This window comes from Phocoena sinus, chromosome 12 (assembly GCF_008692025.1).
Source record: "Phocoena sinus isolate mPhoSin1 chromosome 12, mPhoSin1.pri, whole genome shotgun sequence".
Lineage (NCBI taxonomy): Eukaryota > Metazoa > Chordata > Mammalia > Artiodactyla > Phocoenidae > Phocoena > Phocoena sinus.
The window spans coordinates 83026525-83046559 of record NC_045774.1 but is presented as its reverse complement, the minus strand read 5'-3'; the positions used below and the strand labels follow the sequence as shown (position 1 = coordinate 83046559).

At 41.4% G+C, this 20035-nt stretch overlaps 1 protein-coding gene across 3 annotated transcripts in view; it reads left to right on the top strand.

Annotated features, from left to right (window-relative positions):
• SMAP1 (small ArfGAP 1) overlaps positions 1-20035 on the top strand; it is a 151739-nt gene that overhangs the window by 36303 nt on the left and 95401 nt on the right. For 2 of the 3 annotated variants that reach the window (XM_032651912.1, XM_032651911.1), the window contains exon 2: positions 11461-11594. The exons of the other annotated variant lie outside the window; for it this stretch is intronic. In XM_032651912.1, coding sequence (XP_032507803.1) covers positions 11461-11594 — 134 coding nt within the window. The remainder of the gene's footprint in view (positions 1-11460; positions 11595-20035) is intronic. 3 annotated transcript variants of the gene reach the window in all.

Below are 20035 nucleotides of genomic sequence, written 5' to 3'. Positions count from 1 at the left end.
AAGAATTGATACTTCTACAGAGATAAAGAGATTATTTGCATCTTTAAATCTGTATTACTAGCTTCAACAATAAGTGACTTGGCATTTCAAACCAGTCATCCGGTGGAAGGGAATTTCGTTTGGAAGGATGGAATTATCATAGTAGGAGATGCAGGGTATTCACAAGTGCATTTGGCATCTGCCCATGGCATACTCTTAGCTCTCTCTCCCGCTTTATAGCATTTTTCCTTTGTTTTGGCCCAAAACTTCTCAGTCCTGAAAATGGTTTGGTAACATTATCTACTTCATATGTTTATTAGGATTAAATCAGGCAGGGTTCCTAGAAATACAATGAATAATGTCTTGCATGTTCAGTAAGATGTTAGTTTCCTCTAAAAATACTTTCCTGCATGTTTTGGCAGCAGTAACTCCGGTGGTACAAGGTCTTAGGTATCATTTGTAAGCTAGAGACTGCCTACGGTTTTATACCAGACGTTGTGCTGGGTACAGAGCATGCAAAGATCAATAAAATGAAGTCTCTGTGCTCAAAGAGATCACTGTGTCACAGAAAAGACAGCTAAAACAGTTAACTGTAAATCACTGTGATAAATGTTATGTAAAAAGTTTTAGGGGAATTAGAGAAGGCTTTATGGAAGGATTAAGTCTTGACAGGAAGTTACGTTAGCAGTTAGTGATATGTTCTTTGTTCCTCATAAAAAATTCAAAGAAGCTTTTCTGTTTGCTGGTCTGTCATGGTAATCAGAAACTTGAGAAGTTTCTTCTCAGAAGAGCATACGATTTCATCTTATTTCTCAAATGGTATGAGATCTATAAGGAAAGTATAATGAATTCTCAGTAAAATTCCTGTTCTTTTTTTTTAGATATATAGTATGTTTTTACATTATTTAGATATATAATGGTTTCTCATTCAGGAAACCTCAGTCTTTCTACTTTCTGTGCTGTAAAACTGTCTTTAATCTCTATCTGAAAGCTAGTAGTCACTTGTACTATACAAATTTTAGGTGCATATATATATCACAACCTAAAAAAAAATCAAATCAGTATTTAAATAAAGAAACTTAGCAGAAATCAGGTGCTGTGGTATTGTATTTCTTGGCTGCAGCATTACAGCACAGCTGAAGCTCTTCAAGGTGGGAGGGCCACTGTACATTTTACGTAGAATGCACCTTGTCCTTATACCTTGTCCAGACCTTACCTGCTGTAACTGGACTTACGTTTTAGTGACCACCTGAATTGCCACTGTCTCTGCAAAGCCTGTACTAATATCCCCACCCGACATTCATCTTTTCCTCTCGTGTTTCCACATCCTTTGCACTTACACTGTAACCACTGAATGACTTATTAGAGTGCAAGCTCCCTGAAGGTGGGATCTGTGTTTTGTTTCCTTCATTTAATACTTTGGTGAAACTAGACACTTAGTACATATTTGGTGATTTAAATTGAGTCTAGAAAACTAAGGTTTGATGAAAATGTGCTTTATTATTCGTAAACACCTCTTCTTACAATTTTGGCTCTGAAGTAAGGAATAAATCTCTGGTACGTTCTTATGACTGCTGCCAACATGCAAATATACTGCACAATGAATTAGGTAGATTACAGGCTTAGCTGTTGTAACAAAAAGACCCCCAAATACTGTGGCTTCAACAGGATAGAAGTTTGTTTCTTCACATTAGTCTGGAGATGAGCTAGTAGTTCTGTCCTCTTCACCATGAGGCTTGCATGTCTGGATCCAAGGTAGCAGGTTGTTCACTTCTTACCATCTTCTCAGCTCATGGGAAAGGGGAAGAGGCAAGGGGAACAGGCCCAGTATGGATAATGTCAGCACACATCATTTCAGCTCACATTCCACTGGCCAGGACTTGGTCATGGGACCACACTTTGCTGCAGGGGGAGCTGAGAAATGGAGTCTCTGTCTGGGCAGCCATGTCTGTAGTTAAAACTTGGGGGCTTTTTTTTTTTTTTTTTAATTAAAAGGAAGAATGGCAAAAGGATATTAAAAAGAAGTTTGTGCCTCATGGGTTTTGCCTGTGCTTCCATTTTTTTTTTTTTTTTTTTTTTGCGATACGCGGGCCTCTCACTGCTGTGGCCCCTCCCGTTGTGGAGCACAGGCTCCGGACGTGCAGGCTCAGCGGCCATGGCTCACGGGCCCAGCCGCTCCGCGGCATGTGGGATCCTCCCAGACCGGGACACAAACCCGCGTCCCCTGCATCGGCAGGCAGACTCCCAACCACTGCGTCACCAGGGAAGCCCTGTGCTTCCATTTTTAAATAAACAGATGGATTGCTTCAGGTATTAAAGAACTTGTGTATTTGACCAAGTCATCAGACTTGGCAGATTTTTTACTGCGCTGCCTGCTGCTTTATCTGGACCTTACGCTAGGTGATGCAGGCCATAGAGAGCCTTCCTGGTGAGAACGTTACCATTTACTCTAGTAGACATGACCAAGTACAAGCGAAGAGACAGCAGGTACTTGTTGGTATTGTGTGAGAGAAGCTGTCATGGGCTATAGACATTTAAAGGAAGGGGGAATGGAGGTATGGAGTCATACGGAAAGGCTTTTTGGAGAATATGGGACTCTGGTTAGGCCTTGAAGTTGAGATAGGATTCGTGTGGTCACAAGCAGAACATCCTAGGCAAGGGAAATGGTGTGCAGGAAAGTTTTAAGACTGGATAACTGAGTTGTATTCTAGGGAAAGCAATGAGTCTTCTGATTTCTGACTAACCAGTTGGCTCCCCGTGTGTGTAATTTGGAGTAGTGCAAAATAAAGTTGATTTATGAAGGATCAAGATTATAGATGTGGTACAGGTTTGGAGTTGGACACTGAAATGGAGAAAGAGTTTAACTGGGTAATGGGATTCAGATTAGGTAAATTTCTGCCCCCCTCCACCTGGTAATGGAATTCAGAATGAATGAATTCAGTCCCTCTTTCCCTGCCTACTCTCCACGAGGTCACGTATGCCTTCTCAGTTAACACATCCACACGTTCTGTCCGGGCTTCCTGGTGGCTCAGCGAAGAGAATCGGCCTGCCAGTGCAGGGGACACGGGTTCGAGCCCTGGTCTGGGAAGATCCCACATGCCGCGGAGTAACTAGGCCCGTGAGCCACAACTGCTGAGCCTGCGCGTCTGGAGCCTGTGCTCCGCAACAAGAGAGGCCACAACAGCGAGAGGCCCGCGTACCGCGACGAAGAGTGGCCCCCACTTGCCACAACTAGAGAAAGCCCTCGTACAGAAAGGAAGACCCACACGTTCTGTCCTAGCCCCATTCTTCTGGACTTCTCTGAAATTTTTGACACTTTGACCATCTTTTTTAAAAATTTTAACTCGGGCCTTCTCTGGTTTTGCACTGCTCTTCATTTTCTCCATAAGACTTAGCGTTCTTCTTTTTTTGCGCTTTTTGTTCTTGGGACTGCAGGTGTCCTCTTGAAGGCAGTGCTTTCTTTACACCTCCAGTTTGAGCTTTAGTCTTCTGTTCCTGATTGCTTGCTGGACATTTTCATCTCGATGCGTCACTTATTTAAAGCACTCAACAGATTTCCTGCAAAGCTTTGTGACTCTGCAAGGACCTGTATGCTTTAGATCCCTTTATGCTTTAAAGCAGAACTTGCAGGCATCTGGGTCTGTGCCTTCTGCCTATCACTGTGTCACTAAGTCTTGTCAGTTCTTCCTGGTGATTCTCACGTCCGTTCATTTCCATTCTTACTGTTGCCACGTTTATCAGTCTGAACAGGGTGTGTTTGGATTGTGAGCGGTCCTTGAGGACTCACTGATGATGAATATGAATCAAGGTGCCATAACCTCGGTGAGGCCAGATAGTACCTTCTGTTCTGTCGCTGGAGCTTTGCTTTCGTGTGGTTGAGATTATCAGCTGACTCATATGTGTTGAGTTGGTGCTAGCTTATTTGTGTTGTGTTTAGTGAGATGGTGATATGGATAATTTAATATTACCCAGTATTTGAATTCTCAATAAACTTTTGACTTCTTTTCCTCAGCAGATTTGATTCTTAGTTTGTTAAAATAAATCTTCACAGCTTAAGTCACACACTCAATAAAAATAATGAAAGCAGATCAGGAAGTATGCAGAGTGCTTGAGATGAAGACTTTGTCAAGCATAATCTAGAGTCGGAGGGTGAGGTCCGCATCGTGGCAGCATGAGACACCCCATTTGTCTTCCCCGCTCTGTCTACAACCAGTAAAACGCCTATAACTCAACATAGGTCCACCGCCTAGCACCCCAGATACGGGGGGGTTCCACACATCTGTCCATGTAAAGGCGAGTGGACTGGAACACACAGAGGGGGCTGAACTGGGGAACAGCTGAGGCAGTGCTTGCGAGCCCAGACCCATAGCCGTGGCGGCTGAGCCTGCAGCCCCAGAGAACCCAGTAGAAGCAGAGAAGGCCGTGCACACGCCTGGCCACTCGGCTGCAGCAGCGCCCACGGTCACGGGGAGCCGGGCAGCAGTGGAGGGGGATTGCGGCCCTGGTCCTCCAGTCATGGTGACGCCCCTGACTCGGCGGCCTGTGCATACCTGACAGCCCCATGGCCCTGGCTGCCCCCTAAACCCTCCCCTGGGGCAGCCGAGCTTGCAAGCCAGGAGACCCTGGACGAGGTGGGGATGCCGCCATCCCAGTGCCGTAGGTGGCAGCCCAGTACAGCAGCACCGGGAGCGTCAGGGCACCAGCGACCCTGGAGTCATGAGCAGCGTCACGGAGGGCACCAGGGACACCTCTGACGGGCGTGGTGGAGGGTGGAAAGTGCAGAGCCTCCTATGTGATCAGAGGCAGCGCAGGTAAGAGAAACCAAACACTGGGGCCCTAGCGCCACCTTCTGGAAAACAAAAGAAAGGCCTCTAATTACCAACCAGTTGAATCATTAGAATCAAGTTGGAGAAAAGCTTTACTTAAAGAAGAGAGGTGTTCACTACTTCAGATGCACTGGCAGAGGAACACCTCATCAGGTGACATGAAAAACCACGGTAACACGGCATCACAAAAAGAAAACGACTGATCTCCAGAAACCAAACTTAAAGTTGTGGAATATTGCAGTCTGACTGATAGAGAATTCAGAATAGCTGTCATGAAGAAACTCAACAAGCTATAAGAAAAGTCAGAAAGGCAGTTCAGTGAGCTCAGGAATAAAATTAATGGACAGAAGGATTACTTTACCACAGAGAGTGAAACGCTAAAAAAAGAACCAAACAAATTCTGGAGCTGAAGAGCTCAATAAAGGAGATGAAGAACACATTAGAAGGCACTGGAAACAGAGCAGAGCAAATGGAAGAGAGAATTAGCAAACTCGAAGACAGAGAGATAGAAATGATACAGCTGGAAGAGGACAGAGAAGTAAGATCTAAACAAAATGAAGAAATTCTGAGTACTGTCCGAGTCGTTCAGGAAGGGCAATGTTAGGGTGATGGGTGTCCCAGAGGGAGAGGAGCGGGGGAGGGGAGCAGAGAGCTTATTTAAAGAAATAATAGCTGTGGGGCTTCCCTGGTGGTCTGGTGGCTAAGACTCCGCACTCCCAGTGCAGGGGACCCAGGTTCGATCCCTGGTCAGGGAACTAGATCCCACACGCCACAACTAAGAGCCCATGTGCTGCAACTAAGAGTTCGCATGCCGCAACTAAAAGATCCTGCATGCTGCAACGAAAATCCCATGTGCTGCAACTGGCGCAGCCAAATAAATAAATAATTTTTTTTTTTTTAAAGAAATAATAGCCGAGAACGTCCCAAACCTGGGGAGGGAACTGGATAAACAAGCCCAGAAAGCTAACAGAACCCTAATTGTCTCAATGCAAAAAGACCTTTTCCAAGACACATTATATTAAAACTATCAAAAGTCAATGACAAAGAATTTTAAAGCAGCCAGGGAAGAAGGATGGTCACCTATAAAGGAACCCCCATTAGGCTACCAGCAGATTTCTCAGCAGAAACTCCACGGGCCAAGAGAGGGGAGTGATATTTTGAGAACACCGAAAGAGAAGAACTGTCAGCCAAGAATACTCTGCCAAGTAAAGTTACCCTTCGGATATGAAGGGGAAATAAAGGCTCTCCCAGACAAACAGAAGCTGAGGGAGTTCATCACCACCAGACCTGCCTTACAAGACATGTTGGAAGGAGCTCTTCTACCTGAAACGAAAAGGCAAAAGTACACAAACTTTGAGTAAGGTGGTAAATAGAATCAGAAAATTGTGACTCTGTATCAGAATAGGTTGTTAAACATTTAATTCCAGCATAAAGGCTAAAGGAAAAGAAAGCAGTGAAAATAACTATAGCTACTTCAATTTGGTAACAAAATCATAACACAAAAAGGGATAATTTGAGGTAACAAACAACATAAAATGGGAAGAGGAAAAGGACAGAAACCACACAGGCAAATGAAGATGCTGTCAGCAGAAAACGGACTACTTTATCTATGAGACATTTTATACAAAAAGTAATCTGGAATCTTGCTATTCTAAATGTGGTCTGTGGTGGCAGCATGGGCATCTTGGGTTGCTTGTCAGGATTGCAGAGTCTCAGGCCCCGTCCAGGGCTACCAGATTAGAATCCGCATTTTCATCACATCCCCAGGGATGTGCATGCGCTGGGAGACACAGATCTAGAACTGACCGTGCAGTTCTTCTCTTTTTCTTAGTGGGAGACTTAGCTTCTAAAATAGTTAAACCCTCCAGCTGTTTATCTATTTGTGTTTTTCTGTATTTGTCTTTTTGTTCACCTTAGATTTTTAGGTGAACTTCAGAGGAGACTGTTGTAAGTCTTGTGAACGATGGAGAGTAGCTGGGGGAGGTAGCTGGGGGAGGCACCTGGAGCTGCAGGGTCATCGAAGTCACCTGGAGGAGGCAGCGTGTGGCCGAGTGAGCCCGGCCTGCCGCGGCCTGGAGAGAACATTCGGAGCGGAGGGGCAACACGTGCAGAGGCAGGAAGGCAGGAAAGGGCATGTGTGAGTGGGAGTGCTGTGGTGAACTTGCAAGAGGACAGCGGGCCTTGCCACGGGGTCTGGGCCTGTCCCTTTGTTGCTGTCTGAGGTGTTCCGCTGTGCTGCCTCCGCTGTCAGCTCCTGAAAGTTTCCCGTTACTCTAATGCCCTGCCCTTCAGCTCTCCCAGACTCCCCTACCATCCTCACCTTGTTTAGCCTTTGCCAAGATGTGTTTTGGTATATTCTGTGCCAGGGGCCTCCTAGACAGCCTTTAAACTTCATTTCAAGCTCTCTGTGAGACCTGCACGCCTTCCAGCAGACTTGTCTCCGTAGCTGGGGTCCTCCTTGCCCCTTATGTATATTTTACATTGTGCTAAAATTGATTACAAACGTAACGTTCAACCATGTTGATGTGTGCAGCCTATTCATTTTCACTGTTGTGTAATATTCCATGTATGGAGATAATCATAGTGTTGAACGTTTCTAAGGTATTGTCAATCTTTTTAGAAATCATGCTGCTGTAAATATTCTGGTTACATGGCTTCTTGAGTATATATATATATATATATATATATATATATATATATGAGTTTTTTTTAATAACTTTATTTATTTTTGGCTGTGTTGGGTCTTTGTTGCTGCGCACGGGCTTTCTGTAGTTGTGGCGAGCGGGGGCTACTCTTCAATGCGGTGCGTGGGCTTCTCATTGTGGTGGCTTCCCATGTTGCGGAGCACAGGCTCTAGGTGCGTGAGTTTCAATAGTTGCAGCACGCGGGCTCAGTAGCAGCACGCGGGCCTCAGAGCATGAGGGCTTCAGTAGTTGTGGCGCGTGGGCTCAGTAGTTGTGGTGCACAGACTCAGTAGTTGTGGCTCGCAGGCTCAGTAGTGTGGCTCGCAGGCTCTAGAGTTGTGGCGCACGGGCTTAGTTGCTCCGTGGCATGTGGGATCTTCCTGGACCAGGGCTGAAACCTGTGTTCCCTGCATTGGCAGGCAGATTCTTAACTGCTGTGCCACCAGGGAGGTCCCGAATATATGTATGAGTTTGTTTGTAGTGTTTTCAGTCTTATTTGACTGTGATCCAGAGAAACAACACTTTATAACGTGACCTGATTTCTGTGTGTGTATATATATATATATATATATATATATATATATATATATATATATGTATGTCAACTGATTTTTTTAAAAAAGTTTAACAAAGTTATATTTACCCTTTGTGTGATGCACTCATATCTTTTTTCCTTCTAAAAGTGAATACTTGTTGAGATTAAATTAATGAATTATGACCTGTTTAAAATATTGCTGTAGGGTGTGTTGTGTATGTGCGAATGTATATGTGTACATAGATGTGTCATGTCATGACTATAAATTGATAAACATATATGTATGTGTGTCAGCACGTGTGTGTGTGTGTGTGTGTGTGTGTCAGAGAGAGAGAGAGAGAGAGAGAGAGAGAGAGAACAGATTGTCTGGTGGAAGGGTTTATTCATCTAGAACTTGATTACATTTTACCACATTGTTTTTTAAATGGTTATACCTGTTTATATTGGTGTGGCCTCCCGAGTCTGGGAACTTAGCTTTTTATCATGTGTCCATGGTCTTTTAAAGCATTTACTTGGCACAGAATTGGTAAGTACTCATTGAGTAGTTTGGTGAAAGAAAATGAGGATTTCATACCTGTAACTGCATGACTACCATGTTAAGCAGCTACTGTTTTATCAAGCCAGCTTTTTAGTTAAACTCACAAGGCTAATTTTATAGAGTGGATAACCCATTTGTAATATCGGTTAGGCTTTTAAAAGTCTATTTTTAGGGGTTCTTGACTATATTGTTCAGTTATGATAGTTATGTTCCAAAGAAAGATACATTGACAAAATTACATTATTATTTCAATTGCTAAAAAGTGATTGAGGCTAGAGTTTCCCGTAAGTGATAACAAGTTTTTTTTTTCCCTTGCAGGAATCAACAAAATGGTTTTCATAGCCTTAAATTCGTAAGACCTAAACATCATCTAACATTTAATTATATCTAGCTTTTGCTCAATAGTAATATAGCCATTTAAAAATTTTTGCTAGCATTATTCTTGTGCAAGGTTTTTTTACATTAAAGTCCCTTTCTTTTGTTGTTATAAAAATGCACCACTGTATTGGGTGCTACAGCTTTTTACCTGCATGGACAGTCATGTCCCATTATGCAAGTTCATTCAGCCATAGCCTTCACATCAGGAAAATCGTGCTGTATAGAAAAGTCTCCATTTGTATTTGGCTGAGGTTGTAGCAGATTATTCTGAGGGGAATCATTCTATTTTAATAACAATGAAGCCCCACTTGGAGTGTGTTGAAAATCTTTGTTTTCTCCTCATGCTCTGGACCCACTGCCTGAGAGGGAAAGTTAAGATACAGTTGTTTTACAGACCAATGTAGGAACTTCTCTAGAGAAAGAAAGGTATTGTATTTTGATTATCGAAATTTCTTAACATGACAGTAACTTGCACTTAAGTAGTGCTTTAAAACTTTAAAAATGTTTTCCATACATGTCTCACCTAAGTACTGAGGGCAGCCATTCTAACTCCATCTAACAGATGGGAACCTGGTAGCTCAGTTTATTACTAGTTCAGGGTAATTTATGCAGCTCAGAGGTGGCCTAGTACATGGGCTGTGCTGGTCTGTTGACCGCTAACTCATTTTGACACTCTCGACAGTCAAACATATTTAAATAGAGCATGTCCCAGATGTTTGTCAGCTTATAGGTGTCACTTCTCAAATTTAAAAGCAGGATATTGTGGCATAAATTGTATATGCGTAACCTCCCTCCTAAGGAATTTTGGGGGAATGTGTTTAGTTTTACTGGGTTGAAATTATTGGCCTCAGTGGTATTTTGTAGATTCACTCTCACCTTTAGATAAAAAGTATGTACTTAAACAGAAACCTGAATTTTTAAAAAAGCTTTTTTTTTGTTTTTTAATGTATTTATTTATTTATGGCTGTGTTGGGTCTTTGTTTCTGTGCATGGGCTTTCTGTAGTTGTGGCAAGCGGGGGCCACTCTTCATGGCGGTGCACAGGCCTCTCACTATTGCGGCCTCTGTTGTTGCGGAGCACAGGCTTCAGACGCGCAGGCTCAGTAGTTGTGGCTCACAGACCCAGGTGCTCCGTGGCATGTGTGATCTTCCCAGACCAGGGCTCGAACACGTGTCCCCTGCATTGGCAGGCAGATTCTGAACCACTGCGCCACTAGGGAAGCCCAAAAAAAGCTTGGTTTTTATTGATACCTCTTACTGTATTTTTTTCATAATCAAGTGATTTATAGAAATCTGTTATATATAAGCTTCTGAATATTTGATACAGTTTCCAGATAGTACTTTTATTTTCCATTTTACTTTAATTGTACAAGCAATATGTGAAGATAATCATAAGAGCATTTAAAATTATCAAGAAATAATACATTCAAAGATATGAAGAATAGTACAGCTGAGGCCTGTATTCTTGTATACTTAGGTGAGTTTCCCTACCGTGTTTTTCAGAGTTTTTTGACCATGACCCAAAGAGCTAACATTTTATAATGAACACCTTAGTTCATCTATAAGTTTTCTTAATCTCAGGGTTCTAGCTGAGATTTATTCATGTTGATACAAGGCTTCTTGAGGCAGTACTTGCAGTTTCTCATCCTACAATTAGTATTAATGGATTAAAAAAATCTGCCGCGCTGCCCCCCCCCCCCCCCACCCCCGCAGTGTGTTCATTGCAAAATGGAAGTTGTAGTTTTCAAGGGCATTTCCTCCTAATTACCAGTGAGGGTTTTTATGTGTTTATTGGCTGTACATTTCTTCTGAATTACTCATTTGTATCTTTTTGTCCATTTTTCTGTTTAGGTTGGTTGTCTGTTTCCTACTAATTTCTGTTCCATTTTTTAAAACCTCTTTGATTTTTACTTGTTGGTAATCTTTTAAGCAATACCCTACACATTTAATAAAGGACTTTTTACTGTGGGATATTACTACTCCTGGTTCAAATATGGTGAGTGAGTAAACTGTTCACATAAAGTAGTTTTAAATTCTTAGATTTGGGGGGAAGCTGCTAGGAAAAGAAAATTAGTAAACTCATTAAGGTTCTTGAAGGTTGATTTGTAACCTTTCAGCACAGCCAAGACACACATCTTCTTAGCAAGCTGCTGCTGTGCCATTTGAAAATATGAACGCGTGAATTCTGTAAGCCTCCATTAATTACGATTGTATAAAGAACCAGAATGCTTCTTATATGCTGTTATATTTTATTTTATTTATTTTTTGTGTTTTTTTTTTGCGGTACGCGGGCCTCTCACTGTTGTGGCCTCTCCCGTTGCGGAGCACAGGCTCTGGACGCGCAGGCTCAGAGGCCATGGCTTACGGCCCCAGCCGCTCTGCGGCGTGTGGGATCTTCCTGGACTGGGGCACGAACCTGCGTCCCCTGCATCGGCAGGCGGACTTCCAACCACTGCGCCACCAGGGAAGCCCTATTTTATTTTTTAATACTAGCTTTTCTCTGTTTCTTCTCTGTAATTAGGTCCTCGATGGGCTTCCTGGAATATTGGTGTGTTTATTTGCATCAGATGTGCTGGCATCCATAGGAATCTTGGGGTTCATATATCCAGGGTCAAGTCAGTCAACCTAGACCAATGGACACCGGAACAGATCCAGGTAAACATCTCCCTACCGAGAAATTATTGAAAATATTTAAAATGGATTTATAATCTTTAATCCTTATTGCACCTAAGGATTAACATTGAAAAGTAGTATATTGAAATATGGATACGCCACATACAAAATTCGAGTGTTATCTGAATTGTCAGTTCACAGATGTGTATTTTTTCTTGGTTCTATAGTAAAGTCAGTTTTTAATCTATTTTTACATAAAATGTTGATTTTGAAGTATTTAAAAAATAAATTTATTTTCCTTGTGCTGATGAAATTTGCAGATATAATTCCATAGTCTGTTTTGCTTTGCTGTCAGTAGAGGGCGCCTGGGTAAAGACAAAGAACAGACCACCTCTTCCTGAGCGCTAACTGGAAGGCCTTCCCTTCTGTGCAGGGGTGGGTGTTCTCCATAGGCAGATAGGGCCGAGGGGTCGGAAGACAGCCCAGTTAGCAAATGTTCTCGTGACTGATTTGGGCTTGTTTCGAGCGGTTTAGCTTTTTAGAGAGAAATTTGTAATTTTAAGGGCTTGCCCTTTTTCCAGTGTGACAGTATTAAATCCTCAAAATCATACTTGCTAGTTCTTAAGGTTAATTGCTAATGTAAAAATGATTATTTCTCTGGTTTTATTTTATAGTTCACAGTGAAATTACATAACTTTTTCTTACGACCTTTTCAAATTACTTTTAGTCAGCATGAAGCCTAAATATACAGATATATGTAGTTGAACTTCAGTGATACACACACAAATCTCACAATCATAAAAGAACAAAAATAACACAAAAATTGGCATGGGTGGGGTGGGGTGGGGTGGGGTGAGGGTGGAAAGAATAGAATAGAATGCTGGGAGGGTGTGGTCATTAAAAAACAATACATAGACTTGGTTAAAGAAAGTAAAATTTCTATACTGAAGACATATTTATGCCAAAGTAAGTTCCAGATGTAGCAAAGATTTAAATATTAAAAAAAATTAAACCTCAGAAATACTCAAAGGAAAAAAAATAGAATAGAGATTTTTCAGGCCATAAAGTCAAGCATAATTTACTTAGTTTAGTCTTAGACTAGTTTTTGAACATTTTGCTGGCTAGAGCATAAAAGGAGATATGGAACTTTGTGTATTTTCGAGATCCTTGAGGAGAAATTTTACTTGTTAATCAAGGAAGCAGAGCTTTTTGAACATTTTATATGAGGCAGTGTTCTTAGTAACATCTCTGTAGTAACTGTGGTGACAGATTTCATGACATTGTTTAAGTTGTTTTTAAGAAAACATGTAGCTTGAAAATGTAGCTTGGTGTCTGTAATGGATTATGGAGGTACAAAACATTCAAGACCCAGTGTATTGCCTTTTTAATGGTTCATTTCAGACTAAGGAGAAAATGTGAAATCCCTGGACAATTAAATTCTCCAGAAATATTATTTTTCTCAATTAGGCTGCTGAAAGGAGTTGAGTAGCAGGTTATTTGAAGTAGGCAGTTGTTCTTTTTTAATAGTTTAGAGCATAACTTCCCAAACAGAGGGCTGTAGTCCACTGGTTTTCTGTGGGATTGGTTACAGGTACAAAGCAAGATCCTATATTATTAAATGTGTAAGGATTTTGAAAGCAATTATTAAGTAACATACAGTCTTTGAAATGGTATTTGAACACATTTGCATGGTTCCAACTGTCAGCTTCTTCAGATAAGAATTACTGTTTTCGAATGCAAGACTTTTGATGAGTACTTCTCACAGAGGATGCTCTGTGTGGCTCCGTAAGCCGTGGGGCTGCTTCTGCAGGTGAGGAGGGTAAAGGTAGGTGCACTCCTGCAAAATCAAATTGAGGAGACAATGAAGTTTCACTTTAAAGAAGAGCAGGGAAGCCTAACCACACGGACAGATCTTGTGGGGGGCTTGTCGGCTTGCTTGCAGGCAAAGCCAGAGTTGTTCTTTGGAAACTGGCCCTGGACTGCTGTGTGGTGAAGAGGAAGAAGCGGTTGGCCAAGACCCCAGGCTCCACACTGCGGAGCACAGGGGTTGTTTTAAGGCCGCTGGTTCTAGAGAGGCCGCAGAGCAAAGTGATTGAGAAAGTTGTCTCTGGAGCCAGATGGCCAGGTAGGCCTGGGCGGTGCTGACAGGATGCCCAAGCGCAGGTGCCTGAGCGCGGTTGTCTGCGAGGTGGGGTGGCAACTGTCCCCATGCAGGGGCTGTGAGGACCAGCTAAGTTAGGGCGGGTAAAGCATTTACAACGGTGCCTGGCATGCTTTTTATTGAGGTATAGTGATTTACAGTGTTGTGCTCTTTTTAGACGGGCACGTCTTGAACACTCAGTAGCGCCGACTTGTCAGTTACCAGTAGGATTAGTCCATCTGTTCACTGCGCAGACCCTCGCTGTTGCTGCTCTGAGTATCTTTCTGATCTTAAGCAATTGGCTTCCCTAGTGAATCTGCTGTGATGAATTGGTTGCTAAATGTACTACTGAGTAAACAAACAAATGGACCCATTGTGTGGTATTACTGAGTATAGAAGAATTACTTCTTGAGAATATTTGTGAGAAGTAATTCACGTTTAGTGGTATTGGATGGTAAGGCATTCAGAGATGAGTGGTTAGGTAGTGGCATCCATTGTCTGTTGAGGTCACTCCTTATTCAGCTTTAAGCAGATCCTATTTCCTGTGGTGGTAGGTGTGTTCCTTACAATCCAGTTCTATCCACCCTTGGCATTATTTATTTATTTATGTAGGGAAAAAAAAGAGGTATGATTACAGAGAGAATCCAGATAAAAGTTTTACGTACCTTGGCAGATGTCTTTATAGTCATCCACCTGTATCCTCGGGAGGTTGGTGCCAGGACCCCCACGGACACCGAAATCCGTGGACGCTCAAGTCCTTTACCTGAAATGGTGGAGTTCCTGGACACGGGGCCGTGCATGGGCAGAGCTGACTGTGTGTGTCAGCAGAATCCCGGTACGGATACTCTGAGCGCGTCCATCACTAGGGAGAGGTTCCTTGTGTCCATTTCTAGTCAGGACCCCCCAGGGGCAGCCGCTGCACTGATTTCTGTTCCCTTAGGTTGCTGTGCATTGGAACTTTTGTCTTTTGGAGTCTGTTCTTATTAACTCTGAGTCTAGGTTCAGATTGGGGAAAGTGAAGATCGCAGTGTGATTTAGTGCTCCATATCCTTACGATGTAAGAATTTATTTAGCATAGAAACTGCTTGGGCGATACTTGCTCACAGAGTAAGAGAAATGCTTTCACTGCGTGTCGTCAGTTCTGCTCTGGGTCTTCCCCACCACCACCTGTACATGTCATGGGGATCGTGTCTCTCATTTTTAAAGATGATACTTCGTTTTGGTTTTATTTATTTATTTTCTATATTTTATAAGTAAATGTGGAAACATCTAATCTCTGAGCCCCGTCACCCTGTTGAATAAAAGTGGTTTTTGTTAACATACTAAGTTTTGCCTCAGGACTTCTTATCAACTGATATTATATATACATCATATTTATGTCAGTTATTTATATGTTTGTGTGGCAGTCAGTGTTTAGGGCATCTGTCATGTTATAGCTGTGTTAGTATTGCTGTATGCTTACTTTTAAAAGAAAATAATTTATCTACCAAAACTTATTTGTATTTTGATAGAATGGAAATAGAGTTATTCACCTTAAATTTTAATAAAACAGTTTTTTTAATAGTGGTTCATAGATTAAATGTCTTTGATCTTGGGTTTATTATTGGGTACTTCTCAAATTTTTGGAAAGGATCAATGTGTCAATACTTTTATAAATACTATAGCTTTTCTTTTAAATTTTGTACTGGTTCATCAACTCCACGTCTCGATTACCATTTTTCCCCATTATTTAAAAATTCTTAATTATTCATTTTCCAGTGTCTGTATTGAAGGAGTTAAAGTAGAGAATACAGTAAACAACAAGGTCGCACTGCATAGCACAGGGAACTGTATTCAATATCCTGCAAGAGACCATAGTGGAAAAGAACATGAAAAAAATTACATATATATATGTATAACTGAGTCATTCACTTTGCTGTGCACCAGAGAGTAACACAACAGTGTAAGTCAGCTGTACGTCAATAAAAAAGGTAAATTAAAAAAAAAGAAATGGGGATTAAAAAAAATGAAGAGTAAAGTTTCTTAGCTCACTTTGTAGATAGCTTCGTGTAAATTGTGTTGTCCAATAAAACACCTTAGTGAGACTTTGTCCATAGTGGAAAGTATACTACGTATATTTGGTGTTTAAATTGATAACTTTTGGACCACTTTTAATATTTTATGTATCTATAAATCTTTTAGTAATTGTCTCTCACGTGCTCTTTGTTTTACTACTTACTAGTGTCATTTATTGATATGGTATTGGTATTTGTTTGGAAACACCAAGATAACACAACTAAAATGTATTCATGTATAAAATATATCCAGTCTCCCTAGGCATAGTGGACTTGCCTTCAACATTTTGTAGGCATTTTCCCTTCCATGTCTTTATAGCTTTACCATTTGTGCTTTAGCTTTGGACTACACTTTGGACTAGAAGGAGGGGTCTTTGAACCCAGCTCTCCTCACATCATCGTTTACTGTTACAACAGAAGAACAGAAGCTCTCCTCTCATTTTCTGTCCACCCATCCTCTGAATGTTTCCGATCTGACTTCCAGCTGTTTGTTCTCGTTTTAGGGGCAGGGTGGAGGAAGGTGGTGGGTGCCGGTTTCGCTGCCTTTATTTTCATTCTCAGCCTTCCTTCCTGCTTTTCCACCTAATTAAAAAAATTATGTTCATTTGGAGACATCTTTTCCGGACGCGCAGGCTCAGCGGCCATGGCTCACGGGCGCAGCCGCTCTGCGGCATGTGGGATCTTCCCGGACCGGGGCACGAACCCGTGTCCCCTGCATCAGCAGGTGGACTCTCAACCACTGTGCCACCAGGGAAGCCCCTGGAGGCATCTTTAAACTCTTTTCTCCTCTTTGAAACACGCTGCCACACTCCGGCCTTTCATAAAAGTTTCGCCTTGTACCCTCTGACCCCCACAAACAGCCCCCAACTCTGTTGTGCTCCTTTACTCGCTGGTTTGCTTGTTCACCAGTTAGCGTTTACCAGGTACTCACGGTGGCCGGCCACTGTCCTCCAGCGACTGGCTCTTACCCTCCTTTAGCAGCTGAATTTCTTGAGTAAGGTCTTTACCTGCTATTTCATTTCTTTACCTGACTTTTGCCTCTGCTAGCTCATTTTTATTCCCGTCACTCTGCTGAGTTTGCGCTCACAAAGAGTACAGTCACTCCTGTGGCCGCGCCCAGCTCTCCGCCCACCTCCGCCTTGGACTCCCTGCTTCCCTGACACTCGTCGCTGCGTCCTTGAAGCTTTTTCTTTAAAGTTACTATCCTCATCTTTTGTTTTGTTTCATTATTTAGGCGCTGTATTTTTTTTCCTGTTTCTTTTTCTGCTTTTCCCTCCTGCTGGGGACTTGATACAGTTTTGTCTTTAGCCTTTTTGCTCTTTTATCTTTCTCCATGTGGAAAACTCAGTTACTCTTGTGGGTTCAGCCGGTATTTTTCAGTGCAGATGGTTTTTCCCTCTCTTTCCAGTAGTGACTTCTATAGAGTTTCAGTTCTTCTTTTAGATTGTCTGTTCGAAACCTTTGGTATTCATGGATTCATCATGCCTTAAGAAACCTTGGATATCCTTGGCATGAAGTAATTGGTAATTTTCCCAAGTGTGTTTGGTAAGGCTGGAGTTAGCCCGTTAGGTTGATTCCAAGGCACTGGAATTTCAACATGGTTTTACATTATCTACTCATATTTGTATATTGAAGAACTCTTGTGAAGTAATTAAAAACCTTGTTGCTGTGTGAAAAATGTTTTGCATAAAATATAGAAAGCCGACTGCTAATGCAATGATAGAAGTTAAGAGAAAGGAATAGATGTTACCAGGCATGGATTTTTTTTTTTTTTTTTTTGCTAGATAACATGATGCATTTGAGTAGAATAAAGAGCAGAATATCAGAATTAACAGCTGCTCTTTAACAGTATAAACAGAACCTCTAGCTGTTTCATACGGAAACAGGAAAAAAGGATTTATGAAATTGTTTCAGTGTTTCATTATGGAAAATCTTGCCCACAGTCATAGTAATTAATGTGTATGTTTGTAAATGTTAAGATTGGTAGATGTCTATTTACCTGTAGCTTGGTACATCGAAAATTTAAATAATCATCTGGTTATCCAGACTGGCTTTCTTTCCTGTGCCTTTGTATTCCATCAGTTCTTAATTTTTTCATTGTTTCTTTTGCTTTCCATTTTTCCCCCTTTTCTCCGCATGTTCCAATATACTTGTAAAATTCCAAAAATACGGCAGCCATAGGGAGTCTAACTTAAGCTAGTGTGTGGAAGTTCCAAGGTAACACATGCAGGTACTAGAAGGCAGTACTTTTCAGCATTTCAAGCCGCCCCAAACTGAAATTGATTGCCTTGGAGAGTAGTCAGTTTACCATCACTGGGTGGTTTGTGCCGAGGCTGGACGAGCACCTGGAGGTGTGTAGCTGGGCTCCAAGCATTGGGTGGCAGGTGGGGAGAAGTTTGGACGACTGAAGTCTCTTCCATGCTTGAGATTCTTTGATTGTATGCCCGGTCCTCTTTGGTTACCACAGCAGTTCAAAATACATTTTCATTATCTGTGTTAGAATAAAGACGGCGAATCACAGTTAGAGATGTGATTCAACTTTTTCCAAAAATCAAATTCCACCCCAGAGGATAAAAATGTTCTGAACTCTTCAGTAATTCAAAAGAATGTGACAAGATTATTGGGTTAAGTCTGAAAGACGGGTTCTAAAAATGTTTTGGACGAACTTTTTTGCTCTTCATATTTTATTTCATAAAGAGAAAATCACTAGCTAAATAAATAGGTATCGATTTCTATGATAACCTTGTCATTCCCGGAAAAACCTACGGTAAGGTAACCTGTTGTAGCCTTTAGTTTAATTTGGCAATAGATGTGTCATAGCGTTGACCTGCTTGTCTTAATTTAAACTTTTGATTTTTCTTAGAAAAGGATTTTTCCTAAGGAAGCTACTAACATCATGGATTTCTGGCTAATCTTCATCAGTAAGCTTTGCTGTATTCTGTCACCTCAGCTTGAATTCCTAATCAGGCCAAATCAGGGAGGATAGGCAAAAGGGACTTGATAGTTACTTTAACTACTCTGTAGGTAGAAAGGCAACTAAAATGACAGGTACTTTTTATGTTGTGGTCATGTTGTGTGCATCCTCAGTGGTAAAATTGGGGTGTAAAAGGTTTAAGAGTTGGGGATGAAAGTGCCTGAATACACTGAAGAAGTTTTCTCCTCTTTCACTTTCTGACATAGTATGTTTTGGATGGAGTTATGATAAATTTTATTCTCTGGAAGCGTATTAATTTTGTGAAATGAAACGACTTGCAGTTGATGTTAAGTTCAGCCTCCTGTGAGCTCCCTCTGCCGTCTTTAAAAAATGGAAACCGGGAGCTAGAGTGTTGTTAGGCAATCAAAACTTAAATTTTTACTTGAATCATGCGGTTGTGCAGGTTTGTTTAACTTGGAGCAGGATCCAAGGATGTATCACATTGATCCTTTCTCCGGGCCTGGTGTTAGCCCTTGGTGAGTAATTAAATTGTCAGTTCCTTGCAAAAAATGGCATTATGGCACCATTTTAAGTCTTTAGGTGCAGGTGAGATAAGGTATTATGTTTTCCTGGGAGTTCTGCAGAGGAGAAAGATGCATTAAATAAAACATATTATTAACAGTAATCTTACCTGTGTTTTTAAATGAGGCTACTAGCACGTGTAAAACACTGTAGCTGGCTCATTATCTTTCTGTTTCCCAGCGGTGGTGTAGATGTGTCGCGGCTGTTAGGTGGTCGTCTGGAACCACTGCAGCCCTCTTTTGCTTGATGTTTGCATGATCTGTCTTCTTTCATGCTTTTATGTTTGACCTGTCTCAGTCTTGAAATATAAGAGGTTTCTTTTAGACAGGAAATACCTGCATGTGGTATGCTCTTCCAATATGTAGTTTCAAATTTTTTATTTCAGTGACTTTTTAAAAACTAGTTTTTTAGTATCGTGTTTCCTTGTTTGAATTTCCTTTTTCAGTGACTCTTACCTGGCTGTTGGGTCTTCATTGCCTGACTCTATTATTTGTCACTTTCTTCGATCCTTTTCATTACTTTTTTTTTTTCATTAAATTTTTTTTCTTCTTTTGCCTCTCCAGTTTTCTTAAATCGTTGTTTGCTGTGTTTATTTGTTCTGGTCATCTATTTGATTTCATATTCATTTCTGAAATATTTTTTCTTTTATTTCTAATTCTTTTCCTGAGTTCTCGTTTTAATTCTGCATGTTTCTAATTTCTGATCTAGTTGTTCTTTCATAACACCACATCCTTAAACTCATTTTACATATTTTTTCGTATTTTGTATTTATGTCTTCTAGCTTTAGCTTAGA